Below are 17948 nucleotides of genomic sequence, written 5' to 3' on the forward strand. Positions count from 1 at the left end.
AGGTTATTAATCTTCTAATATTTTAAAAATCTATTTTTTTTTCCTTTTAGCCTTCTAAAAATGAAACTTAAGCCTCTATTCAATCTATCACCACACTTTGTATAAAATATAATAAAACTTTTAATCAGAGTGCAGTATATCACAGGCTGCAAATATTAACTGATCAATGAATGTTGTTTTTAAGTTCATTCCTTTTGATTAGACTTTATCTTACTTTTCTTTTTATTTTATTTTATTTTCCTTTTTTGGCAAGGAAGATGGGAGAGGATTTTAAGTCATGTTGTAAAGGACAGTTAATAAGGAAACGTCTTGTGTACAAACCCCATTGAAAAGTATCTTGTTCTTGAGTCTCCCCCATTCATTTCCCTCCACATTGTGAAGCAGAACACTGTGGTGGATTGTGACCAATATTTGTAAGGGCTTCATAGTTCTGACTTTGGCATGGTACAAGTGATCTATAAAACAAGCACTGTAAAAAAGTGTAGAATACTCCTAAAATATAGCTGACTATATGGCAATGCAGAGAGAAATATATAGAAACAAGGAAGCACTGAATCTTTAAAAAGCTTTATGCTTTCACTGTTAATTCTCTCTCTCTCTCTCTCTCTCACACACACACACACACACACACACACACACACACACACACACACACACACACACACACACACACACACACACACACACACACACACACACACACACACACACACACACTGTTTACCTTTTTAACAGAACAGGAATTATGAAGCCTCTTAAATATCTTTTATACCATGGATTGTAGAGCTGGTCAAAAAGTAATGAACTGTCAGACACATTTTTAAATACTAGAGTTATTCAGGTTGATGTTACTGTTGCCAGGGAACCTTTTTACTGTTTTCCACTATTTCAGTTCAGGGGGATGGAAATAAGGTTACTTATTCTGCAGTTTTAAAAAACAGAAAGGTTTGTGGGTTGTTGTTTTTAAATGAACTATTAACTGTGAGACACTCTACAGCCTTTGAGAGCCTCAAGTGATTGGAACATTTTGCTGGAACATCTGCTGGCTAATGCTTGATTCTCAGGTTATTAATCTTCTTCACAGGTAAGCAGGTGATTCACCCTAATCAAGTTGCTGTTGTCCAAGAACAGTTCACGCCAAGCCCTGAAAAAATAAAGTGGGCGCAAGAACTGATTACAGCTTTCGATGAACATCAGCGCATAGGAAAGGTAAACCTCTTTGTCCCTTTGCTGAGTGAGTGTTGTTTCAGATGAAGGAAATTTATATGCTGTCATTTTTTATATTATGAAGAAAACAGGAGCAAGTACATAGTATACAGAATATCCTTGTGCACTATATTTTATACAAGATGCATTAGTGGTGGGATAAAGTATTGTATATGGAAATCCATGGCACATTCATTTCATATGGCAGTTGCAATCATTTATTAGTATTATTAGTATTATTTTTAGTACTGTATGAATAATAGCCTTTGAAATAAATGTAGATATTGCAACTTAGCATCAAGCTAGTTCAGCTAATTGAATTAGTAATCTTATTTATGTATTTGAAGATGAGGAATAATGTAAAACTTTACTTACTCACTCACTCACTTATTGTGGTTTTATAGCCTGCCCTTTACTCAAATTTACAGCCAATTTACAAAATGCCCACCTGACTTAAAATTAAGAAATTGGCTAAGCAGTCTTTCTTTTCTCTTTTTCTGCTTTCCAAATAGCAGATAGCATTTGTTCTGTTTTTGATCTTGACGATACTTGCAAGGAAAGTTATCCATAATACATGCATGCTTACAGGATAGGCCCGTGTTCATTCCAATGTGGGTTTGGAAAGATATTTATTAGAACTTATTTTTGGACTGGAGTTTTTTAATATATGAAAGAGAGCAAATTAGCGCTTGAATATGATTGTTCCTAATTTAGTGCATCATTGAGTCTCATGTTTCCTGCTCTGTGGGTTTCTGCTATGTAAACATTGTGGTGGTGAAGCACAATCTGTCTTCACTTTGTGCCAGTAACACTTAAATTAGGGGTCGCCTGAAGGAAAATTTTATGCTAGCTGCAGCATTGTCGGCTAATTATCTTAAAGGTTATTTGCTATAATGTAGTTTGCCACTTTCGGGAGGTGGGAGTTGCAATTAAATGTGCTTCTTTTAGTAAGAGCCAAAATCGGAAATGGTTCTCCAGCCAGCAAAGTTTTAGTGTCCAGAAGTGCAGCAGAGTAGGTGTGACTCTTTCAGTGCCATTTGCACAACACGCAATTGCCAAAAATATATGTATACATAGAATATATGGGCATATGTACTTTGATCCCTCACAACTTCCATTATCACTTCACTGTTCTTTGAAACTCTAGGGCTATTTTCATGCATTTGTTACAGAAATACCAAAATAACATACATATTTGTATGTTACCATGACATTTTTATAGCACCTGCTTTTCAGAATAAACCGATGATGATTCCTCTCCCATGTTAACTAGTAGTTTATTGTGTAACTGCAACACTGAAGGACAACCTGGACACTAACATAAGGTATAACTAAATTCGCAATCTGTATCTGTTCCTTTTATTCACATTATTTATATATGCTTTATTGTTCTGAATAATAAAGATAAAATAGACTAACAGCTTTCTTTTTTCCCCATTTCCTATTACCCCCTTTTCTGTTTTGTATTTCTCTATATACACCCATCTGTGGCTGTGCAGTGCAGTGATGGGGTTGTACATATGGCACCTAATAATTTCTAGGCAATTCTGAACAGTGCACAGAAAGATAATGAAGAGGCTGATAATCAGGCAGAATCTTTATATTTAGCTCTTTTTCACTGTTAAGCAATACACATTTTCAGTATCAAACCCCTTTCAGTATCAAAAACCTATTGTTCAAACAACTCCATTAGCAGCTGCACACCTAACGTATAAGGAATTTGTATCGTTAAAGAGTGTTGTTGTTTTTTAAATTGTTCTAAAGAATGTTAGCTACAGGTCCTCTCAAATTGTTGCTTTGTTTAATGCTTCTCCAAATTTCATTTTGGAATATATTGGAATACATGGTAATGCAGTTAAGGGCAAATAGCTCAAACCATTTTTAGAAAAGCTATTGTACTTCCCAGCTAATTTGTTTTGCCCACTGCCTGTGAATATGATTCATGGAAATATGGCAGTCCTGTATGACCTAGTGTTAACTCCTAGTATTTATAAATGTGACAGAAGGCATTCTCTATGGAATTAAATTTTGACCTCATCAAAGTGAACGAGAGCTTTGCCATTGACTTTGGCAAAAGTCTGGTCGCACTCCAAAGGTGAGACGAAATGGGATGCTGTGTGATCAATGTTTCCTGAAGATCTCTTATCAGAGTTTGCATTGGTAGACTGAAAAATCTAGCACTTTGAAAAAAGTCTGCTCAAGTCCCATCACATAATTTTCAAAAAAACCCCAACAACAACAACTTGTGTGATGAGTGCAAAAAGGATACTAAAATTTTCATCATGATTTAAGGCTTCTTGTCTTGATACACTGTACTTTGTATGTTGCTTATACATTACTGTTTTCCTTCTAAGAGACTTAATACTGTATACAGATACTACATTGCCAGCAATAATGTTGCTTGCCTTTATTTTGCTTCCAATCTCTTTTGTTATACTAAAGCCTCACATTTCAGCAAAAATGAAAACAGAACTCTAGACTGATAGTATTAAGTCTTCCTCTAGTATTAAGTACAGTACATGCGTGTGCATGTGTGTTATTAATCAAAACTGAAAGCCTGGAAACAAAATGAAACTCAAAGGATTAGAGTGACTCGTTTGCTCACAGATAAATTGCTGGTCTTGAGCCTCTGGGATCACAGTTTATTGTTAATTAGAAGTTCTTTGAGAACAAAGTTCGGTGCCCTCAGTCAACAGTAGTTTACATTAACATACAGCAATCAGTTCACACCATTTATCACCGTTTGGAGGGTACAAACCAGTGTTCTTTGAGCAAGTCATACTCCTGCTTCTAGGAGAATGAAACACTTTTGTTGAGCATGAAGCAATAAATAGACTAGAAATAGTTGAGTCGTAAATGGTTATTTCAACTGTGTTATATATCGGGACTGACATTATGGTAAGGGAGCAGCAGCAAATTCAGTATCAAAATTGAGATTTTTTGTTTATTTGCTTGCACGGCAAGGAAACTTGAGTTATAAAATCTTATGAAAAATGGAATGGTTGGAGAACATTGATATTGCCACGATAAGTTTTCTACACCAATACATAATGTACGTTTACTTTATTTATCTATAATGGCACCACCCTATAATGGCAGGATTCAGTTAATAGATATTTATACACCATTCCACCAGTTTTGCTTAGATCTTTCCTCATGAATAAAGGATTTAAAAATAATTTAATCAACATAAAATTATGAAATTGTATGTTATCTTAGGCTATAAGTAATAAGGTAATATATAAATTTTAAAGTTTTTTTTTAATTTTGAAGGAATTGATATACTTTAGGTACTTTCAGTCCCAACGAAAAGGATACTCTGAGCACTGCGCTGTAACTGTGTAAGAAAAATTTAAAACATTTAGAAAACATTATTACGTTGTTTTCATTTTTTATGTTCGTTAAGACTGTATTGACTTAAATGTCTCTCTTTTTAAATTCAGTTTACAAATCCATAGCTAATAGATTGTCAGTCATTTTTATGCAGACCAGCAATATACTTATAACCAGAAAAGTATCAGAAATCCATCTCAGTTAAGAACATCTATATATGTCAGTAGGTTTGTGCGCATGGATCACTTAGAATTAAGAGTACAAAGCAAAACTCAAGTAAGAATGTTCACATTAAGCACATTTTGTTCTGTATTGGGATATGTATGTTCTTACACAACATGTTATCACCCCTTTATTTCCATGTGACTAATGACCAGGGGTGTGGAATCTAGATGTGTAAAAGCAGAAGAACCTAAACATATTTAACAGTTGAAAGTTCTTAGGGGAAGGGGAGGAAATGGTTTTGAAGCAAGATATGACTCTAACAGATAGATTCTGTTTAGTTGCATCAAAGGATCAACTGAGATAAATAATCACATTAATATAGTCAAATACAGAGAATATTGTGACAAATGTGATATTGTTAGTACAGTAATACTTCTGATCCCACAGTAGTGCTTATTTATGTATTCAGTGCCATGGATAAAGCTGTTCTTTGTAGTATTATTCCACAGGAGCATACAGTTTGGTTCTGGACACACACTGGTAAATTACCACTGTAGGTGCTTAGCTTCCTAAGAATTTCAACATTCTAGCCTTCATGACTATGAACATCTGCTTAAAAGAATGTGGATGGTGCCTGGTGAGGTTTACAAAACAAAGGAATAGCTTATACTGTAACTGAGGCTGCAGTACCCCATGAAGTTCCTTGTCTGGCCACCTGATTGACAGATCCAAAATAAATTACATAGATTAGTATGAATTGCAGGATGCTTTATATGAAATAAGACAAATCAAGCAAGTTGTTTTCATTTGCATTATTTACACTGGTTACAGAATCCAAATTCTCTTGAACGAAAACTGACTTTCTCTTGACACGGTCCAGGCATCTATGTGTATAATCTGTCACTCACAGATTGAGAGGAATGAATGTTGTCTCAGTCACAAAATCACTGGACAAGACATTTTCTTGTAATCTTAGTTTCTCATCTGTTGAAATAAAAACCACCACCAAACTAGGGAGTTATAAAAATTAATTTTATTCATTATTTAAAGAAATTTTTAGCTGATGCCTTTCATTACTAACAGTGCCTGGATAGTCACAGTATGTAAGACATTATAATTAATAACCTTATAAAACATACAGCAATCACTTAACATCAGATTCAGAGGATACCATCTTTAAATTATACTGTTCTGATACAGGGGAGCTTAAGGATAGTATTATACAGGTCCAACTGTTGAGCAACATCCTAGCAGAAAAGCTTTTTCTCAACTGGCTTTGAAATTTAACCAATGTGAATGCCAGTCCAGTGGGTCTGCCATCACTGAGAAAGCCTTGTTATATCATCCAGACATTTGGGGTTCATCTGATGATCGTGTGACCAAAATAGCATCTGCAGCGTGTCTCAAGTTGTGGCAGGGTGATGCAATGTGTGGGAAGAGAGGAAACAGAGGAAAGGCTAAGTGAGCTTTGGGTGCTGGGGAGAGGCCTATTTCACTGGGCTTTTCTGGGATTCTAGACAACACACAACACTCCAGTCCAACCCCAACCTGTGTCCAAGCTGGACCTCAGCAGTACAGAGTTGCTATTTGGATGATGGGAGGTGGACTGGAGTGATTTCCCCAAAAGGCGGAAAGTCACTTTCTCCTGGCAAAGTGATTCTTTTTGGTGTGATCACACCCCTGTTCTTTAGCTCTTGTGGAAACAGAGATGCAAGGCAGCAAATGCAGTCAGTATTCTGCCCAATTATTTTGCAAGAAGCAATGATCCTGCTTTCTTGCATTATGTTCAGCCAAGAAGTGAATTCACCGCTGTGACAGACATAACATTTTGAGACTTTATAAATTTAGAATTATACTACTAATAATTGTGTGCTGTCCAGTCAATTTGACTTTTGGTGACCCTTTTCAGGGTTTTCCAGGTAGACACTACTTGGAAGTAGTTTACCATTCCCAGCTTCTGGAGGCATCCTCAGACTGTGCAGCTTGCTCAAGGACACACAAGCTGGCTCTCCTCACAGGCAGCACAGTGGGGAATCAAACTCCCAACCTCTAGCTCTGCAGCCAGGTGCCCTACTCACGGAACTATCCAATCAGCTATTTAAAATTATTGAGGGATTGATTAATCTCTGCATTGCATACACATGTATTGTAATGCAGCCACATTACGTAGCATTGCTATTCCAGGGTCAAAGTGACAGTCTCCAGATGGGAAAACTAGAATATCCCAAGCATTTGTTAAAGAAGGTTATTAAAGTTTGCCTGCTGTCTTCACTTCTTTGGATGGTTGGAGGCTTTTTGTGTTTTGTATATGCATGTTGCATTTTGCCTGCATTGGGAGCAAAGAGAGGACAGTGGGAAGGGGGAGAGGCAAGGGGAGAAGGGGCTAACAGCCCCTTTCAGAATCACATGGTCTTTCACCCTGCAGTCTTATCCTATATTCACTTACCTGCAGGAAGTCCCATTGAGTTAATGAACTGTTTAAAAAACAACTATTTATCAGACTTGGAAGGGCTGTTGGAGAAGTGTTATTTAATCCTGTCATTGCTTTTATTAATTAGAATAACTACTATTAATAATAATTTAAAGGCATTTTTGAACATACATAATGCATTTTCTTGGGAATTCATGCAGCAAACCAAACCCTGACTCAGACCAGCACGACTGCTCCCATTATGTTGAGAACATGTGCTATTAGGTTATTCCAGATGCCTTAGACACAATCCCAAATTTAGTTGAATCCTGATTCCTGGGGAAGTATCTGAGTGGAAAATTAGCAGTAGAGTGTGTGTGCCAGCTGGTTGGCCCCTTCATGGTCCAGCACACGATCTGCGTAATTAACAAATAAGTTTCATGAAATGAAAGATATACGTAGATTTCGGGAACTAGAATACAACAACTTTGAAAGAGAGAAAGGAAAGGCATCTGGCTCCTGATAAGGGTGAAAAGGGGCATTTGGAGAAGGAAGAGTGAAGCAAAAAAGTGCTAACCCAAAATAGTACAGGTTACAAGTGAAGCTGGTATGGGTCGAATGAGCAGCAACGTATGTTGAAAGAAAGCTCACCACAAAAAATGTTGAGGTGTGGTGAGGAGAGAAGAGAAACAGCCATTGGGATGGGGATGGGACTAACAGGCTTGTCACCTGGAGAAAGCTGGGTAATGTTTGTTGTTAATAAAATGGAGTTGCCTTATTTGCAGAAATGTCTTCTTTTAATTTGCAGTCAGTTGCTAGTTAGAAAGCTGTGCCATGCTTGGGGTGGACATGGGAAGTCAGCCTATGCTTTTTCTTTTCAAGATGGTGGAAAGAGGAAGTATGAATTGTTATGAGGCCTTGTGGTGGCTTGATTTGTCCCTTTATCATACCATTCTGCTGTCTTTAGCGTGCTGTCCCTATACATTGATTCAACCTTTTCATAGCTGGTGGAGGAGTGCCCTTTGCACAAACACATCTACATTAAAGGCTGTTTCCCATTAATATCTGTCCTGGGGGAAAAACAGCTTAAGCTCCAGCAGAGCCATTCTATTGACTGTATCACTTCCATCAGTGAAACTGGAAAGGAAACCATTCTTCTCCTCCTGCAGCACTCATGCACCCACAGACCTTGGCCCTCAAAAGGGCTTTGTAGGTCCTCCAGGGTAGATTTTCAATTGGCATGGAAAGCTGTGTAGGAAGGGGATGAGAAGAAAGACCATAATCCAAATTGGTGACCACAAGGACATTTGGTGACATTGTTTGAGATCTGAGCATATCTGCAATAACATAACGTTAGCTGCCCTGCTCACGGGTCATCTTTACCTCATGCCCCACTGGCACCACACTGAAGCCAGCTAAAGAATCATGCAGATATAGTTCATTGGTATCAATGGGCTTAAACACACCTAACTCTTTGTTGAGTCTTACGGCCTGGATGTAATACACAAAAAAAGTATAGTAATCTACACTTTAGAGCAGCAGGGTCAGTACCTAATGTGAATGTAAGCTAAAGAAAGTCTTCACTGATTCCTCCTCCCCCCCCCCCCGCAATTTCTTGAGAGGTACAGATGTTTGCTTGAACAGTAAATTGGAGCCATTAAAATGAAAACGCGTGAAGTACTTCATTAAATTGCATAATTAAAACATAAATTTTAAGAAGCATTTCATTTGGGAGCTTTCTTGCAACATGACATAGACAGTACATTAGATAAAATTAAGTCACTTCTACCAGCATTTCGCCACCTGCTTGGTGCCATTTTACCCAAAATGTGAGAGTAAATTGTATACCTTCAGTAAATTGAAAAGTCACAGTTTCTTTATGAGGTGAATTGTGCAATCTTGTTATTGAGAGTAAAGACTGCTTTTCTGCTAGTTTGGGAAGTAGCAGAAATTTTTGGACATGTAACATGGCCAGCTATTTTTATACTCCTTTCTAAAGCATCCTTGCATTCCAAATACACATAGAAGAAACTGGAGCAATTGAGTAAGGAGAGATTATAAACAAAGCACAGCCCCATAAGGATTTTGAGTAGAATTGTATTATTGCAGAATAATCATGTCCCCATGATTATTGCACAAGCTGTAGATCACTGAAAGCAACTGGACTTCTGCATGTGTATGCAGTAGTGATACCCCTTGCACAAAGACTGAGGGGAAAAAATCACATGCACAGTAGGCAATTGCACATGCACACAGTAAAAGCAAGGATTCTGCCTTTATATACAGTGACCAAATGGTTTGCCAGAGTGTTTTAAGGCAGCAAATTTGTGCACACCTAACTTAGTTTGTTCTGACATCAACAAAATTTATATTTGACTAGATATGCACAGAACTATACTGCAAACTTAAATTTCATCATAATATACTGCTGGAGAAGGTTAACATCCCACTATTGTGGATGCCAGAAAACTTGCTTTGGATTATATGCCCCAATGAGTTTGATGTGGAATTTCAAACCTTAGGGTGTTGTATAAGTTGTTTTGTCTTATGAAGTAACCACAGGACTGTGTGAACAAAGCTTTATATTAAAAAGAAGAGTTCACATTAGTGGTTCAGGAAGCATAATGCTGGGATTGGATTTCATTCCCTTCACACCACTATGAGTTTAATCTAGAGATGGGCACAAATCAGAAAAACTGTGATGATCATGATTCATGATTTGTCAAGGTTGAAGAATCATTAATAACAAATTGATTTGTCAGTTTATTTTTTTAAATTTAAATCCTTATAAAATGCCCCCCAAGCACCTAGAGACACCAGATTTGCAGGGAAGCTTCCCCTGACTCTTCTATACAAGCCCTGCAAGTTAGGTTACATTTGGGTTTTGGATCTCCAGGTTATACACCCACAAGGAGGGGCCCCCCAGGACAGTTCCCTTTAGCAGCTGGCTTGTCAAAACCCAGTCTTCACCAAACTTGGAGGTAATGTAGAGGAAAGCCATGAGAAGCTTCTCTGTGCTTTTGGTGTCTCTTAAGTGCCCGGGGGGACCCTTGAGGGACCTCTTTGTGAGTGTATAACTCAGACATCTGAAAAACAGATGTCACTAAACTTGGAAGGACTGTAGAGGAGACTCCAAGGAGACCTCCCTGTAATTTTGATGTCTCTAGGTGCCTTAAGGGTCATTTTATCGACCAACAAATCAATGCATCAGTATTTGCTAAAAATCCATTGATTCATTTTCGTTGGGAGCATTGATTAGTATGAATATGAATAGATGAATTAGTGATTTTTTGAATGAATTTGGTGATTCATTTTTTAATTTGTGGCCATCTCTAGTTTAATGTAGATTTAGGTAGACTTTTCCCATGAAATGTACAGCTGGAGGGCAGGGGACTACTGAATTAGGGGAGAGAGGGGGAAAGGGAGTATCTCCCCAAAGCATGCAAGAATTATCAAAGCTCTTTTGTCCACAGAAGGTTGATCCTGAATTCAACCCATTGACTCATGCCTTTCTTATGGGTCTCTGCACATGCATCTTTTACATCGAGTTGAAGCATATGAAACTGTTTCAAGACCTCCTCCTCCATACTATATTATGGATCGCTCTGGAAATTTCAGTCTTTTCCAGAAGTTTGCTATATTAAGTTCAGTTATAGAAGAATATTAAAATATGAATATTGACAAAGATAGGACTTTGTGAATGCACAGTATAGTCTTTTCACACCCCCTCAAAGGTTGGTGGGAGACCCAAACTTGACCTGATGAAGAAGACCAAAGAGTCTCTACTACTGCAATACACCATATTACAAGTTGCATCCCATGTTGGAAGAGCGTGCACTCTAACAGGTGGACTAGAAATCTAGTAAAATACAGCAGCAGCCCCAAAAATTGCAGTTCCCATTTCAAAAGCCTTCAGCCTTCTATCTGTCTGCCTCTTGAAGCTTTATTACACAGGGAATTTCCCAAGATGTTAGCCACTGCAACGCATGGGAGGAAAGCACAGCGTAAACTATTTCTAGCAGTGAATGCTGTACTGCTCCCAGTTGCCTTGTAAGTACACCACCCTGTACCTATAGACCTGAGGAGAAACCATGGCAGGTTGAATGCCAGCCAAAGTTCTATCTTGACTGTGCCATCTCTGGCAAGCAGCAATACAAGTAACTCTGGTCTTGTTCTGCTATGGAGAAGGACACATCATATCTTAGCATTATAGCCCTGCTCTTACAGCTGGAACTTGGAGACAGATTTTTGGGTGTTTGTGGTTTTGTGCTCCTTTGGCAAGGAACTGGAAAGAGTGCAGAAGGAGGAATGCATTTGTAACCTCTTCATCCTGACTATTTCACAAACAGACACAAACATGGAGAGGTGTCTCTCCCCTTCTCCAGTTAAAGTAGAGCAGGGCAGGGAGGGAAGATATGGAACTTCAGTGACTCATAGAGGAAAGGAGTAAACTGAGGATTCAGCAGATTAAAATAGAGTACAGTACATCTTCTGCTGAGCAGCAGCAGCTAACATTAAAGTTCTGTCATCTGCATGAATCAATCCTGTTTATTGGATTTGTTCAAGTGGGCTTTCATCCTGTTTGTAAACTGAAATATACTTCTGTCAAGTATACTTTGTTGTGTTGTTTAGTCCTTACGTCGTGTCCAACTCTTCATGACCCAATGGACCAGAGCACACCAGGCCCTCCTGTCTTCCACTGCCTCCCGGAGTTGGGTCAAATTCATGTTGGTAGCTTCGATGACACTGTCCAACCATCTCGTCCTCTGTCATCCCCTTCTCCTCCTGCCTTCACACTTTCCCAACATCAGGGTCTTTTCCAGGGAGTCTTCTCTTCTCATGAGACAAGTATACTTACTGACCACTAACACTCTTGACAGAAGCATATTTTAGTCTACAAACCTGCTGCAAGGCCACTCAACAAAATCCAGTATTTTTATCTACATTAGGTATGATCTGCTTTAAATGATATTGAGGCCACTGCTATCCCAAGGATACTGTGAATTTTCTGCAAAGCACTGGCCAGGAAGGGGGCATTCTTCATACTGAGACATCCCAGAATCCTGGAATCAGAGTGGGAACTGTCTTCTCCTTAGGACCCTATTCTGCAAAGCCTTTAGCTTCAGTCACAAGTGACAAAGAGTATTATGTGAAACTGCTACAAATGAATTAGACCACTGGTCTATGTAGTGCAGGGAGTATCTGCTCTAATATTAGCTCTCCAGGGTCTTAGACAGTGATCTTTTCTATCATCTGCTGTTGGCCATGTTTATATTCTATCCTGACTTTCCTTCAGATTGCTCAAGGTTGCAAATATGTGGCTCTTCCTCCTCCCATTCTCCTCATAACAACCCTGGCTGAGAAACTGACTGACCCAAGGAGTTTTATGGATGTTCAGGGATTTCAGCCCAGGTCTCATGAGCTGCAGTCCAACACTCTAACCACTACATTGACTGGCATGGACTGTAGTCTTTCATTGAGATAAGCCTCTCAGCGAAACCCACCCACCCCCAGGTTGTTAGGTTGTTGGTTTTTTGGACAATAATATCAGAAATTCACCAGCCAACATGGCCAAATCTTGTGAAATGTAGTCCAAAAAAAGTAACCTGCGTAAACTCTGTTCCTGTTATTCACTGGAGCGTTTCTGAGTCTTCGTATTTTAGCTATATACCAAATATATAAAATGTACAAAGACTACCCTTGAAGTTGCTTCTCTTTTTCCATCTCTTGCCCCCAAACCTGGATCCCTACTAATACGAAAGGGTAGGCAAAACTGTGAAAAATACAGGTATTTCAAACTCAGCTCATGAAGGCAAGCTGAGCTGCTGAGCATGATCGGCTATGGATTTGGCTTGCGCATAAGAAAGCCACAAAAGCTTACCTTCCAAACCTTAAATATCTGGTGTGTTTTTCCCCCATTCAGTGTTCACAGGTATAATGATGCTCAGCTGCCTTTCTTTCTTTCTCCAAAGCAGGAAGTAACAAAAGAACTAATGTTCTGGCCAGATGGCCTTCTTTGGGGCATACTGAGAGCATTCAAAGGGAAGGCAATACAGCCTAAATATCATTTCAGCTCATTTAAGTGGCAGCAATCCTATGTTTTTCATTTCACTGTATTTGGCATGGATTTTGTTAAAATTAACCAATCTTTCTTTCTAACACTGTATTGGCTGGTAATTACAACTTTTTGTTCGCATTCATTCTGTATGTCAAAAGACAAGTTTGAACAAACCTGGAAGAAGCTCAGTTTATAGAGACTTCTTTGATATTACTTACTTGCATTACACCAATTTCTACCCAAAACAGCCAACTCCCTGGGTCACCTGGTGTTTTGTAACTCTAATTGTCTGTCCTGGAATAAGACCACATTATCATCCAATAGCTTTAATTCTAGAGACTGTGATTTTTCTGATAGTACTAGGACCATTAATCCCTGTGACTAAAAGGGCCATTTCCAACCTAAACCTCTTTTACTTAAAAGCCACTTCAGTTGATTTCAGTCAGGTTTCCCTCCAATTATTCAGGATAAGTATAATTAGCACTTATGTAAGAGCTATTTCATATATAACATTTGAACATATGCCTATATCATGAATTGCACAGTGCATGCAAGTTAAAGTAAAAAAAAAACAAGAATACTTAACATTGGAACATGTCATGCATAGGTTGCAACATATGCAAATACAGACAGTTTGTGGCATCTGCAGGCATTGCATGAAGCATTGTTAACTTCTAGTGGAGTTCGAAAGTTAACATGTTACAAATATGTTACCTGTAACACATTGCTTTTAGAGAGCAATAAAAGTATAAAACCTGCTGATTATACACTGGCTGAAATCCTGTTGGTGTAGCTCTGCATATGCAAGGCTGATTATGTCATCAGTCATGACCTTTTATCACTAATTCAAAGTGTCTGATTCCCCAACTCCCGGGTTCCATGTCTCCCTAGGGATCCTTTCTTCTTAGAGAAGCCTTTTGGGGCCTTGAGAGAAGGGGGAGGTCTTAATGTCCAAAAATCACTGCTGCCTGTCCTGGCCCTTCTCTTCCTTGCATCGCCATGCTTTCCTCCTCCACCAGCATCCTTTATATCTCCTCACTGGTCCTCGGTGGGTGTCACTGTTCTTGATCTACCTCTGCATGAGGCAGTCACATGGGAATGACCTTCAACTATGAATGGGCCCATCTTTCCACATTTCTCCAACTATAAAGGAAATTGATTCTAAGACAAACACAGGGAATGTCTTTCAGCCCAAGGGCCAGACTCCTTTTAAGAGATATTCTTGGGGGCCATGAACTAGTGGCAAAAAGGGAGCACTGAAGATACCATGATAGAATTTAGCTTGTCATTTTATTAACATTCCTTTTGTTACAGTTATTTCCTGATACATTTCACCATTGAGATAAGAGGCAAAATCCCTTTGTTTCTGTATGACACAAGCCCTGTCATTGGCCTTCTGCCATGAAACACAAAACCATTCGCTCCCTTGTTCAGCACCTTACTTTCTAACATCTGTGTCTCCATTTTGACAGTGCTAAAGAGTAAAGCTCAGGAAAAAAAAATGTTGTTCTAGGATTTAAAATTATTCTTTTCCAAATCTTTTTAGGTTCTAAATCCACCAGATACTCTAATGTGTACAAATGTCATCCTCAGTTTATTTCCTAGATATTTTCTACACTAATTTCTTCCTTGAGGTTTTCACCTATTTTAATAATATGATTCTAGGATTGCAGTTTGCTTAATTCAGTGCTTTCTAAAATGGCAGGTAATATTGTGCTGCCCTGCATGTATGTTATACAGAATGGCAGGATATAAAATAGAACAATAAATTTAATATTTTAATATTGTTTTATCTTGTTTTATCGACATCTGGGCTGTGGAACTCTGTCTTATTCTCAAGTAGTATGGAGCAGAAAAGCTGTTGAAGCCCTTTTTCGTTTTGTGCTTTAATGAACCAGCGGTACTTGAGAATTTGAGCTAGCTCACATTCAAACATGTAAGAAATATAGATAGCCTGAATGTTGCCACTGTTGCTGAGCACATGTTTTCATGCTCTAACCATTCATATATCCAGTCAGTGGCCCAGATCATCTTGCCTAATTACGCTGGTGTAACACAGATAATGTAACATTTGGAGAGAACCTGCCTTAAACTAAGAAATCACTGTAGACATTATCTGTTACATAACAAGTTACGTGATTCAGAGCGCAACTGAGAACGTCCATGGTGATTTCTTAACTTGGGACCATTTGCCTCCAAAGTTACAATATTTGCATGAGGATTTGGGACAGGGATTTTTAGACTGCAGTTCTGGCTTGAGATATTTTGCTGCCTGAGGTATAGGACATGTTTTGTCTATTTCTCTCTAACCATCAAGGAGGGAAAGTTGTCTCTATTTTACGATGTTCCAATAGTTCATGCATACCTACTCATCATTCGATACAAAATGCAAAGGGAGTTCCTTGAGGAAGAAAATGTGAAAGCCTGCAGTCTGTGCTGGTTCTTACATTTATTTAGTTTTATAAAACAACGTGCTAGCTTTTGAGATCTCTTCATCTAGTCTGACCACAATTTGAAGATAGAATGAGGAAAGCTTGCAGACAATCCATCTTAAGATTGCTCTCAGAAGCACTACAGTTCTATTCTGGTGTTGGTATTTGAATGCAGGTAAGGTTTGAAGCATAGTGGGAAAGGCAGGGCACCCCATGCAGAAGGCAGGTAGGGCTTCATGTGTTCATAGCCAAGGTCTGCAGTGGCACTCGTAAGTGCATTCTGATTGGGACTGTAACAGCTTTCCCATGAAGAGAAGCCTTAACAGAGTTCCTAATCATAAAAACACTATAGGCTCTATAAGGAAATGGGAGGTGGGACTTCTCTGCAATTCATCCTGGAGAAGTGTCATCAAAAAAATCCAGCCATATTTTGTTCTGCTTTCCTGCTTTCATGAATCAGACACACTTTATCTTTCCTTGAGGCCCACAATTTCTATTTGTGTCCTGCCATTCAGAAGGCAAACACATCAATACACCTGTGTTCATGTTTGGCCTTGTGAATTCACCACAATGATCCCTTCTCTGAATGGTAATGTTGCTTACCCAAGGTTCTAACTAGTCTGAATTCATGCTGTTGAAGAAGTTCTCTGTGGAATTTCAATAGTATTACACCACTAAAGAGCACTTGGATTGGTGGTAAGTGCAGGTCTGTCACAGGACAAAAAAGAATTGCAAGGACGACACCCTCATATAATCTCCTATATATGCAAAGTACTCTTCACAGTTACCATCTTGGCTTCTTTTTTCCCTGGGGAATACCAAGGAAGGGCTCCTTGCCTTAGTGGCCAGGGCAGCCCTCCCTACCACCAATGTGTGTTGCGTCCCTGGGTGGTTAAGTCCAGGAATTAAAAGACGAAGCCTGAATCTGCAGTCTCTCTGTGTGTGCATGTTTCACGTGCAGAGATCTTTGCTTTGTCCTTACATCTCCCTTTGCTTCTTACACCTCTTGGCTCTTTTTAATGCCAGTACAAGACAACTATGTTCACTTTGTGTGAGATCTAATGATTCTGGACTTGCAGCAAAGTATTAAAACTCACCCAAGCCTGCAATTTTCCTTTCCCAAAGTCCCTTTCAAGAAGTTGATGTTCTGTGTTTTTTTTCCAGGGGGCCTTCACTTTCCGTGGCAGCATGATCGACATGCCATTACTGAAGCAAGCTCAGAATATTGTTACGCTTGCCACAGCCATCAAGAAAAAATGATCTGCTAAACGAACCTTCCCCCAGGGGGGCTCTGGGAGCTGTTTAAAAGATCATATAATACATGGAGAAGGAAAAACGCAACAGTTCAGCCTTCAACAGAACTCTGTTCGCATGCCCTACAATGTGCCACATGTTTTTCTTGCTTATCGTGGACCGCAGTGCTTTCCTGTAAGAAGCACTTGCGAGGGCAGAGTTGAAAGTACAATTGGATCATTTGGGGGGAAAGGGCTCATTAAAATTAATCCATAACAAGGACAAACTGACTCTGGTTAATTTTTGCCTCTGCATACTTTCTGCAGAGGAGCTGCTAATGTGGAAGTTAGTGCTCTTGTATCTTTTAGAAGAAGGATCTTGGCAGGTGCAACAGAAAGGAAGGGTTTAAGGTATGTATTTTGTGTTGTTCTATCAATTCCAACTTATAATAATTCTATCCAGGATTTTCAAGGTAAAGAGTACTCAGAAGTGAGTTATCGTTCTCTTTTTATGGGGGTGTCCTGGGACTGCACAGCTTGCCCCAGGCCACACAGGCTAGCTATATTCACAGGAAATACAGTGGGGCCTCAAACTCCCAACCTCTAGCTCTGCAGCCAGGTACCTGAACCATTGAGCTATCCAGCCAGCTGAAAGAAAAAATCCCTCTTCTACAAAGTGATGAACGGTACAGGAGAAGAAAACCAAGTCACTCCAATGGGAAATAGTGGATGGAATCCTATTACCAGATACCACATGTGTAAGTGAAACTGCAAAAGTGACATGCATAATTTTCTGTCCAAATACACAAACCTAACAGGATGCTGGGCAAGGAAACATTTTACAGAATAGGCATTTCTGTTGTTAGAGTGGCCTCATGAAAAGGGTTCCAGGTTTCCTGTACCTTGACCAGTTGTGTGAAATAATTTCAGCAGATACTACTTGCATGACAAGCTACATTTGTCTGCTGAAACTCCCTCTTCCATTCAGCTTTTCAAGGTACAGGTGCCCTGTCTTCTTCATATGACTATTGCAACCCATTTGTAAGGAACTACAGTATATCGTTCACAGATACCAGCAATAAATCCATAAAAATCCATCTCCCAGCTTCAAC

At 39.1% G+C, this 17948-nt stretch overlaps 1 protein-coding gene across 3 annotated transcripts in view; it reads left to right on the forward strand.

The window, feature by feature from the left end:
* Positions 1-17123, forward strand: part of CLYBL (citramalyl-CoA lyase) — a 238525-nt gene extending 221402 nt beyond the window's left edge. For all 3 annotated transcript variants that reach the window (XM_020801569.3, XM_072994652.2, XM_078391408.1), the window contains exons 7-8: positions 1085-1209; positions 16769-17123. In XM_020801569.3, the coding sequence (XP_020657228.3) occupies positions 1085-1209; positions 16769-16864 (221 nt within the window). In that variant the 3' untranslated portion in view covers positions 16865-17123. The remainder of the gene's footprint in view (positions 1-1084; positions 1210-16768) is intronic.
* The last annotated feature ends 825 nt before the right edge of the window (positions 17124-17948 follow it).

The sequence above is a fragment of the Pogona vitticeps genome, chromosome 3 (genome assembly GCF_051106095.1).
Source record: "Pogona vitticeps strain Pit_001003342236 chromosome 3, PviZW2.1, whole genome shotgun sequence".
In the NCBI taxonomy this organism is placed as follows: Eukaryota; Metazoa; Chordata; class Lepidosauria; order Squamata; family Agamidae; genus Pogona; species Pogona vitticeps.